The following is a 10,883-nucleotide window of genomic DNA, read 5'->3' on the forward strand; positions in this document are numbered from 1 at the left end:
CTCCTCAGTCAGGTGCCGTGCCCAGCACGACGCCTCCTCCTCGGTCATAAATTGTTCGGTAGGACACCAATCTGTATATTGTTTCTTTGCTGTTTGCCCGGTCTGCTGTTGGACTACTCTACCAGTCATTCATCAAACTGTGTACAAAGCGCAGTTTCGCAGTTTACAAAATAGAAGTGGGCGTTTGAGGGTGTTAAAGAGGCTATATTTTGCTGAATTTCAACATCTGGAATGCGAAAGAAACTAGCATGCCATTCCGTGGCATCACGTTATCCTGACTAGACATATTTTGTAACAACATGATGTTGCCCTCCAAATGGGTAACTTGAAATAACAACTTAAACAAAATCCATTTTTTATTAGCTTAGTGGTTATAAGTATTTAGTGAAATCTTTGTCAAAAGCGCTAGAGATACTGTTGCATGTAGGTCTAGATTATTTATGGATTAATCATATAAAAATATGAAATATATAAAAACCTTACTTTAACTCCAATTCAAATGTGCACGTGGCGCAGGAATCACTGACTCGCTGCATTGTTCTATTATCAAGTCACAAGATACCTCTTAAATGGTTAGGACAGCTCATGAGGTCTCCTAAATATCTGTTATGACTAAAGACGGTTCATGCATAGCTTTTACTTTTGCCCATAACAGTAGGAGTAAAATGCCTCTATTCGCAGCAATTTTCTACTTTGAGACACTATGTGTAAACGGGCCCTGGTTCCCCCAGTCCATGAAATCTTATTCATTGAGATGTAAAATGCATAACTGTTCCTAAAATCAGCACTCCTACCCCGAGACACTTGATATATACGCCACCATGTGCACATCTATCAATTTGGCATCATCTTGAAAATAAATATGAAATACAAATTCTACTAGCATTAATAATGACACAGTGCTAGTGATGGTATTAAAAGTAAATATCACTGCTGCTCTAGGATGAATCAAAGACTGAAGCATGTGATCGTATCGACAGCTGCAATTCTCGGTCAAAGCAAGCAACTGCATTAATTAAATGTTGCAAACTGTTATTCGTTTCCATTGAATGCTTTGACTGATGCAGCTCTCAGTCTCCAGGTGTACCCAGATAGTCCCCACCTCCAGGGGTCAAGACTAAAGCCCTTTCTCAATTCCTCTTTGTCTCCTTCTCAAAACCAATTGAAGAAGAAGATCCAAGGGGAGGGAACCTTGGGCTTTCTCATCCAATACAGTTGAGTAGGTGAGGATATCGGATGTGAGGAATCAAAGAAAGACAAATTGGCATACAGCCCACAGTCTTGTGTTCCCCAGCCCTGCCCTCTTTCTCCCTGGGTCTCACCTCCAGCTCCCTGAGCCTCTCTAGGAGCTCCCTGCTGCTCGCCGGCTCCTCCAGGTATGGCTCCACATCGCCCTCTTCTGACTCAAAGGCCTCATCACAATCTCTCAGCTCTGTCTCCTCAGACTCCATTACTACCTGCAGTGCAGAAAGGACGGTCAGGGACACGGTTAGTAACAGCACAGGGTTAAGTTGCCCCTAGAAGCTGATCTTGGGTCAGTTTTGCGTCCGGCTAAGAATTAAGGTCAGGATTGGGAGAGGGTTCCTGAACCTAGGGGAAATTTCACACCGAAGCTTAGAGAGAGGTTGGGGACACGGTTACCATAGTAATACAGAAGTTGGGTAATAATGTCACTGCACACAATAACAACATCAACATTTCATGGGGATTTGTCATGGTTTCACACTCTTTCCAGGGTGATAATTAAAATAAGCTTTTATATTTTCACCTACATTTCACCTTTCCACCCACTCTGATTTTGGTTACGGAGACTGTTTTCAGTAGTGATAGTGACAATGAAAACGGGATTAATTGAGATTTAAATTAATGCTGTACCCGAATAAAAAGCTGTGCATATGAATTCTTAACACCCCTGATCATACGTGCATGACAATCACATTAATGAAGCAGGGGATGATTCTCTAGATATAGTTTCATTTGATCACCAGGTCACCATGGCTGGGCCAGAAGCGGCGAAACAGAAGCTCTGTGGTTTATAAAAACTTGCCAGACTTACTTTCCATCCAAGGTTTCAGAGTCCTTTATCAAACTATCAATCACGATCATGTGAAGATGAGGTCTCGTGATTTATTAGGAAAATAATAGAGTTATTCAGTAGAAAGAACATTAGAGTTTTAGTCTGAAATACACAATACCACTACATTTAGGCCCTACTTTGAGGTTTAAAAATGGAACAGTTGTGTCTTTACTCTTCTCCCCAGCTCCCCAGTTTTGTGCTTTATTGGGAAGGGCTGCCAGCTCAGGCCATAAACCAACCAACCAGTCTTTGTATCCAGAGGATGGGCCGTAGACAGGGCCAGTAAATTAAAGCACAGTCGCCCCTATTCTAACCCCTTTCTCTGCCCATCCAAAACAACCTATTGACCCCTTTCAAGACGGCCAGAGGTATCTGAAGCGTGGACTACGTGGGGCAAACTGCAGTCTTCTCGCCTATATGGGATTCCACAGAGTTTTAAATGGCTGATTTACATCTATAATACATTATAAAAAGGAATAAAAAGATTAATAATGATGTAGGACACGGCAGACATAAAACAAGTATGGGGTGACAGAGAAGTAAAGACAAACTCTCTCAGGTGAGGAATACATGAGGTACCGCTTTGAAGCACACTTCAGAGAGACTATTTTGGTCAGTTAAGGGAAAAAGTTCATCCTTTGCATAACTGCCAGTGTTGCGACAGTCTGCAGTAATTGTCAGTTTATGGTTCAATGCAGCTGATCAGAGCTGAGGTAACTGTCTTTGACCAGGGGATTCATTTATGGAGGGATCAAAGTGAACAGGAGGCTGTGTGCCAGAGTCTGATGCTGCACTATATAGGGCAGGGGTGGGCCAGAATTTTGCCCCGAGGGCCACATCGGGATTTCAAAATTCTATGGAGGGCCGCACAGATTTTTTTTAGTAAAAAAAAAAATTCTGTCCAGAAAAAGGGCTTTTGAAAATATAGGAGGTCCATTTTAATTTCTCCAAACTACTTTAGATTTTCAAGTGTGCCCTGGAGTGTTTTTTAAAAACCCCAAATAATAATCCCCCCCTCAAATACAGGTTTTGATATGGTCAAACCCGTGGACCATAGTCTGCCAACCCCTAATATAGGGAGTAGGGTGTCATTTGGGATGCACCCAGAGAGGCCAAAGAGTCTAGGCCAGACAGAGAGCACTCTCAGGGACATGTGATGGGTGCCACATGCCGGCTTAGATCAATACACTGCCGCCACTGCAGCCTCTCCTCTCCCATGTATCCCTCTTTCTGAGAATCCAAAATAAACAGGGCAGTTGTATAAGCAGACTTGCGTAGTTAGGGGCTAATTTTCACAAAGTCACATGAAAGGTAAAAGGGAACAACATTGACATTTTGAGTGTTCCTTCACCTTTTCCTATCGGTCTGCAGATCAGTGCTTTTCTCTTCTATTTCGTGATGACGTCTGTCTGTTGACGTGATAGAGCTTAGGGGTTGGGTTTTGATTCAGCTAAGAATTCAAATAATGGTTCAGAAATGACTAAAATAGACTCATGGTGATGAGTGAGTGAGTGAGTGAGTGAGTGAGTGAGTGAGTGAGTGAGTGAGTGAGTGAGTGAGTGAGTGTGAGTGTAGGAGGGGGTACCCACCTGTCAGGCTGGATCTACAATGTGCAGAAAGGACAAGTTTAGTTATGATGCCCTTCAGGCCCGCTCCACAATTTACCTGAGAAACACATAAAATGGGACAAAACTTTAGTCTCATGGTCTCCCCCGAGTTAGCTATTTAGTTTAACATACATCTTCCATGGGAAAAAACCACACCAAAAAACAACATTGTAATCCCCCACAATGTAATGCTAAACATTCTTTCACTATTTTCGCAGCCATCCTCTTTAAGCATTTTCCATTAGATGTGACACAAGACAAACCAAAAACAGTCTATACCAGCCAGTCCACTTCATTGACATTTCCAGCACCCTTTCCAAATAAACCTGCAAAACATCCTCTATCCAACCCTACAGATAAACAACTGCATCCAAACTTCAAAGACAAGACACCATGTGACATTAGGTTCACTTAAACTGACCCTCCCGTTTATGCTAGCCCTGTGTGGCATTTCCAAATCACCAGATATAACGTGCTACTGCTTTAACCATTTTGTCCACCTTTTAAAATAAAAATCTTCTAGCAATAAAGCTCATGCCCATTCCCCACTATGGGATTTGTAACGAGTTCATATGAGTTAACAGATAGGGTCATGAACTGATAGTACCTCAGATGGTAAACCAGGACACTACAATGCATTGTTTCTCATTAGCTCAAACCCTGCACCTAATTCAAAGCTCAGGGTTTGCGATAAACCAGCAGAGCTAAATTCCAAGTGGTTAGTCTACTAATGGTTATGTGGGGTAAGTTTAGAGTTGGTTGCGGTTTGAGATCTGATTGGGAGCGGATCGGATGTTTAGGCGTCGGCCTGATGGAATGCACAGCCTTAGAGGAATTTGTTGACATAAAAACATAGCCCAATATGGAAGCTTATATTACCTACCGAGAGCGAAAAGCTGATTCATCACCAGAGTGAAACGAAGGAAGACTAAAAAACAACAAACTCTGCAGTGAAAGATTCTTGGCAGGCATTTTCGTCCCCCTCTCCACACCCTGTTCCTCTCACCGTCCGTCCCATGTCACTTCTGACAGGTAGTTCCCCATCTCATCCTCCCCTGGACTCCCTTGGACCCCTTCAGGTGCCAACGTTTACAGTTAGATAAGCATTTGAGAGCATCTGCCCTATCCTCCCCGAGTTCCCCTCTCTAGAAAGCACAGACAGGCAGGGCTGGCGCTGCCAGGTGGGATGTGTTTTCACACCACCAAACAGGTGCTTCAGAAGAGCCCCTTAAAACCTGTCTCAGTCTTGACATCAGCTGCTGCCTCCCAGACATTACTGTTAACCCCCCACCACCACCCATGTTAGGGGAATGCCTTCTGTTCGGGGCAGAGGGAAAGAGAAGGTAAAAAAAGATTGCGATGGACATGGTGTTGTTTTATCATCCCCGGCTGTCTCCCTTCAAACCTAACAAAGATAATCCACCACACATAAAAAAAATAGACACAGCAAAGATGCTTATAACATAATTGAATAATACTGATCTATCTATGCAGCAGAATGTGAGGCTACATCTTTCAGTAGATAACCTAATAACAGTGCTCTCACTACAGTGGGCCGTACGTATAACCTATCTAATCTCCGATCTACAAGGTAAACTCTACAGTGAATGGGGACTCGTCTTATGACTACAGACACTAATTGCTAGGGTTAGGCTATAGCCTCACGTGCCAGGTTTCGATGGTGAACAAGACAATATATGGGCTGAACCCAATGCTGGGATCCTGTGAATCACTCCAATGATAAAATGCCCTGAGGAGTCAGCAGACAAAGCATCAGAATGAGGAACAGACCTATGAGGCCTGACTTCACCAGCAGCCGCCACAGCGTTGGGGCTAGAGAGACTTAAACCACTCTGTGTCACTGTGCACCTGGAGGCTGTGGAAGGGGGGTAGGCAGGCGGCAGGACGTTATTTCAGCGTGAGTATCAGGGAGGGTAATTCCACAATTGTCTGCCAGGAGTGGGCATCAGAGATAGAGGCTCAGTGAGTTCGCAGGTTGGTTTTTCGGAGAGTGGGTATGTGGAGTCAACACACAAAAAGAAAGAGGCATAAAGAAAGATATACTGAACAACGATATAAAAACGCAACAATGTCAATGATTTTACTGAGTTACAGTTCATAAGGAAATCAATATATTTAAATAAATTCGGCCCTAATCTATGGATTTCACATGACTGGGCAGGGGCGCAGCCATGGGTGGACATGGGATGGCAGATGCCCACCCACTTGTGAGCAAGGCCCAGCCAATCAGAATCAGTTTTTCCCCACAAAAGTACTTTATTAGAGACAGAAATACTCCTCAGCACCCAGCACCCCTTCAGACGATCCCGCAGGTGAAGAAGCCCGATGTGGAAGTCCTGGGCTGACGTGGTTACATGTGGTCTGCGGTTGTGAAGCCAGTTGGACGTACTGTCAAATTCTCTAAAACAATGTCAGAGCTGTATTATGGTAGAGAAATTCATATTAAATTATCTAGCAACAGCTGGTATACATTCCTGCAGTCAGCAAAACTTGAGACATCTGTGGCAGTGTGTTTTGTGACAAAACTGCACATGAGAGTGAGAGTTGCCTTTTATTGTCCCCAGCACAAAGTTCACCTGTGTAATGATAATGCTGTTTAATCAGCCTCTTGATATGCCACACCTGTCAGGTGGATGGATTATCTCAGCAAAGGATAAATGCTCACTAACAGGATGTAAACAAATTTGTGCACAAAATACGCTTTATAATGTGCATATTAACATTTTCTGGGATATTTTATTTCAGCTCATAAAACAGGGGACCAACATTTTACATTGCATTTATATTTTCTTCATTATACAGTGCATTTGAAAATTATTCAGACCCCTTGACTTTTTCCACATTGTTAAGTTACAGCCTAATTTTAAAATTGATGAAATTGTTTTTTCCCCTCATCAATCTACACACAGTACCCTTAAAACAAGTTGAAAAAAATTGCTACAAACTTGGCTCAGCTGTATTTAGGGAGTTTCTCCCATTCTTCTCTGCAAATCCTCTCAAGCTCTGTCAGGTTGGACGGGAAGTGTTGCTGCACAGCTATTTTCAGGTCTCACCAGAGATGTTCGATTGAGTCTGGGCTCTGGCTGGGCCACTCAAGGACATTCAGAGACTTGTCCCAAAGCCACTCCTGTGTTGTATTGGCTGTGTGCTTAGGGTCATTGTCCTGTTGGAAGGTGAACCTTCACCCCCAGTCTGAGGTCCTGAGCACTATGGAGCAGGTCTTCATCTTTCCCTCGATCCTGACTAGTCTCCCAGTCTCTGCTGCTGAAAAACATCCCTACAGCATGATGCTGCCAGGTTTCCTCAAGATGTGACGTTTGGCACTGAGGACAAAGAGTTCAATCTTGGTTTCATCAGACCAGAGAATCTTGTTTCTCATGGTCCTAGAGTCTTTAGGTGCCTTTTGGCAAACTACAATCGGGTTCAAGACAATCTTGTCTTGGCGCTATAGACAGGTGTGTGCCATTCCAAATCATGTCCAATCAATTGAATTTACCACAGGTGGACTGCAATCAAGTTGTAGAAACATCTGAAGGATGATCAATGGAAACAGGATGCACCTGAGCTCAATATCGAGTCTCGTATCAAGGGGTCTGAATGTCTAAACCTGTTTTTGCTTTGTCATTATGGGGTATTGTGTGTAGATTGATGACAATTTGCATTTATTTAATCAATTTTAGAATACGGCTGTAACGTAACAAAATGTGGAAAAAGGGGTCTGAATACTTTCCGAATGCACCCAATATACACAGAAATTACGACGGGGAGAAAAAGGTGTCATGACAGAATTGGAGGAGAGAAAGTGGTATTTCAGGAGAAAAGAAAACGGGAGTAAGAAGAAAGAGATATATACCAATATAGAGATGCAGACAGAGGTGTAAATTGTGGGGGTGGGGAGGTGGATTTGACTACCCCGTCTGAACGCAATTCAAAAGAATTCTACCCTCGGGGGCATTTCTAAGCTCCTGCCAAGAGCCCCCACCCACCCACCCCCCCACCAACCCGCCTTGGGAGCTCTCCTTTCCCTAAAAGACTGGGATAAGGTATGATCACAGAAACTAGAATATTAATCCACACTACCATGCATGATAAATCCCATTCCACTATAATTAGCTCATCAAAACAACTCAAATATATGCCATCGTTAATTAATCGTGTTTCGGGTGGGTGGAAAGGGAGAGGGAGTGATCGGAGCTGTGGTTTACAGATTAAAATCAGGTGCTTATAGGGGTTAAAAATAGAGCAGATTAAACAATCAATCAGTCAAACAATAACACATTTGATCCAAGGGCCCTTTGAACATGGCAGGGTAAGAATTCTGCACGTTCTCCAAAATAAGCCAAGCCATCTGTTGAAATGAATTTGTCATGACAGCGGGAGAAACTCCTGGAAAGGGCATAGAAGAACTGAGTCCGAACTGTACAGCTACAGGGAAAAAAGTTATCCAAGCGTTTTAAGAAAACCCTATCCATTACTACTGCAATAAAAGAGCCGTGTCTGTTTGCTGTAAGTCACAGGGTGAACTGCAAAGTCTGGAAAACACTAAATCCTTCCCATCTTTAAACTAAAAACAGAGGCCAACATTAACAAAGAATTACAATCTTATCAAAGACCCCTCAGACATCACTCATCAACACCCCCCTCTCTTTCATCTTTGCCAACTCTGATGGGCACAAGGACAGACAAACCCCACATCCATGTTTCTCTGTTGATTTGCCCTCCCGCGTCACTTTATACACAGATCTCAGCTAAACATAGAATCACATGGTTTATTCATCTCTCTGTGACCGCCGGTAACTTCAGAAAAAAGTTGACTACAAATGCAAAGTTGCCAATGTCTTTGCAATTGATGCAAACAAGTGACGTATGAAAACAGAGGTGAACTGCATTCAAATATAAACAGTAGGCTATAGGCCTATTTCAACCATATTGAAATACATTACAGGGCCCGTGTCTAAAGCTCCCCCATCTTGATCAACTTTACCTCAAAAACTCCTTAGAGTCTGAGCTCCTGAGAGTTACAGCCGCTGTCTGACTGAGTCAGTGCTGTGACATTGCAGTAGTCAGCAAATTCACCCAACCGAGCGTAGCGGAGCAGAACAAAACGTAGGCTGGGGCAGCTGAGGAGCTATAAAAACCAGACCCCGTCGGTCATTAATGAGACATAACCTCAAATACCTCAGACTAGCTTATCAACAGAAACAGCATCTGTCTGTACTTTAGTGGAGGACCCACTGTGTCCTGACTTCACCAAGAGATGTTTTAGAGGCTTCGTGAGAGTGTTGTAAATTCACCACTCATTCAAGGTTTTTAGGCTCTTTTGAGCCCTTCTGTCTCTGTGAAGGTTGGTTGGCTGTTTTTTGAGGCACATGACAAAGTTAGCTGTATCAAACTCTGCTGACAAGATGAGTTACAGACATGCCCTCAAAGTCACGGTCACGGTGAGATGTCTAGCTCTTTGAACATCCCCAACTGCATGGCATACATACCCAACACTGGCCAGCCATCTGGCATGAATACCGCGTGCTTAGAGGACTCCTGAAAAGGGATAAAATACTGTGGACTGGGTCGCTCTGGATAAGAGCGTCTGCTAAATGACTTAAATGTAATGTAAATGTCTCACATTTGAGGAGACCAGACCAGAACAACAAATCAATATAGTGTATGTCCCAAATGGCACGCTAGTATTCCCTTTACAGTGCACTACTTTTGACCAGAGCCCATAGTGCCATTTGGGATGCACACTTGGCCTTTGTTCTTTGTAAAAAAACAGCAAGCACTAACTAGTCCAGCTATTAAAAAGCACTCAAACACCACCCTCATTGCTAAGCCTTATGTCAACACACCAGTGTATCACTTCCCCAGGGCTTATTTACAGTTTAGCAGTATGAAGGCCCACCCACAACACAACAGGATGTCTTAAGGTGAACGCACCAATTTGTAAGTCGCTCTGGATAAGAGCGTCTGCTAAATGACTTAAATGTAATGTAAATGTAACACTGGTTAAACAAACAATCCAGTGATTTTAACAAAGAGAAATACACATACGGGAAGATCATGATAGAGCTTGGTATAGGGTCATGGCGCGGGGGTGATATTGGTATAGGGTCATGGCGCGGGGGTGATATTGGTATAGGGTCATGGCGCGGGGTGATATTGGTATAGGGTCATGGCGCGGGGTGATATTGGTATAGGGTCATGGCGCGGGGTGATATTGGTATAGGGTCATGGCGCGGGGTGATATTGGTATAGGGTCATGGCGCGGGGTGATATTGGTATAGGGTCATGGCGCGGGGTGATATTGGTATAGGGTCATGGCGCGGGGTGATATTGGTATAGGGTCATGGCGCGGGGGTGATATTGGTATAGGGTCATGGCGCGGGGGTGATATTGGTATAGGGTCATGGCGCGGGGGTGATATTGGTACAGGGTCATGGCGCGGGGTGATATTGGTACAGGGTCATGGCGCGGGGTGATATTGGTACAGGGTCATGGCGCGGGGTGATATTGGTACAGGGTCATGGCGCGGGGTGATATTGGTACAGGGTCATGGCGCGGGGTGATATTGGTACAGGGTCATGGCGCTGGGGTGATATTGGTACAGGGTCATGGCGCGGGGTGATATTGGTACAGGGTCATGGCGCGGGGTGATATTGGTACAGGGTCATGGCGCGGGGTGATATTGGTACAGGGTCATGGCGCGGGGTGATATTGGTATAGGGTCATGGCGCGGGGTGATATTGGTACAGGGTCATGGCGCGGGGTGATATTGGTACAGGGTCATGGCGCGGGGTGATATTGGTACAGGGTCATGGCGCGGGGGTGATATTGGTACAGGGTCATGGCGCGGGGTGATATTGGTACAGGGTCATGGCGCGGGGTGATATTGGTACAGGGTCATGGCGCGGGGTGATATTGGTACAGGGTCATGGCGCGGGGTGATATTGGTACAGGGTCATGGCGCGGGGTGATATTGGTACAGGGTCATGGCGCGGGGGTGATATTGGTACAGGGTCATGGCGCGGGGTGATATTGGTACAGGGTCATGGCGCGGGGTGATATTGGTACAGGGTCATGGCGCGGGGTGATATTGGTACAGGGTCATGGCGCAGGGGTGATATTGGTACAGGGTCATGGCGCAGGGTCATGGGGTGATATTGGTACAGGGTCATGGCGCG

General features: G+C 44.7%; 1 protein-coding gene across 1 annotated transcript in view; it reads right to left on the reverse strand.

Annotated features, from left to right (window-relative positions):
- LOC115143068 (nck-associated protein 5-like) overlaps positions 1–3,752 on the reverse strand; it is a 40,261-nt gene extending 36,509 nt beyond the window's left edge. Inside the window, 2 exon segments of the mRNA XM_029683084.2 lie at positions 1,323–1,457; positions 3,667–3,752. Of these exon segments, the coding sequence (XP_029538944.2) occupies positions 1,323–1,451 (129 nt within the window). The 5' untranslated portion in view covers positions 1,452–1,457; positions 3,667–3,752.
- Between the last annotated feature and the right edge of the window lie 7,131 nt (positions 3,753–10,883).

The sequence above is a fragment of the Oncorhynchus nerka genome, linkage group LG15, assembly GCF_034236695.1.
Source record: "Oncorhynchus nerka isolate Pitt River linkage group LG15, Oner_Uvic_2.0, whole genome shotgun sequence".
NCBI classification, from domain to species: Eukaryota; Metazoa; Chordata; class Actinopteri; order Salmoniformes; family Salmonidae; genus Oncorhynchus; species Oncorhynchus nerka.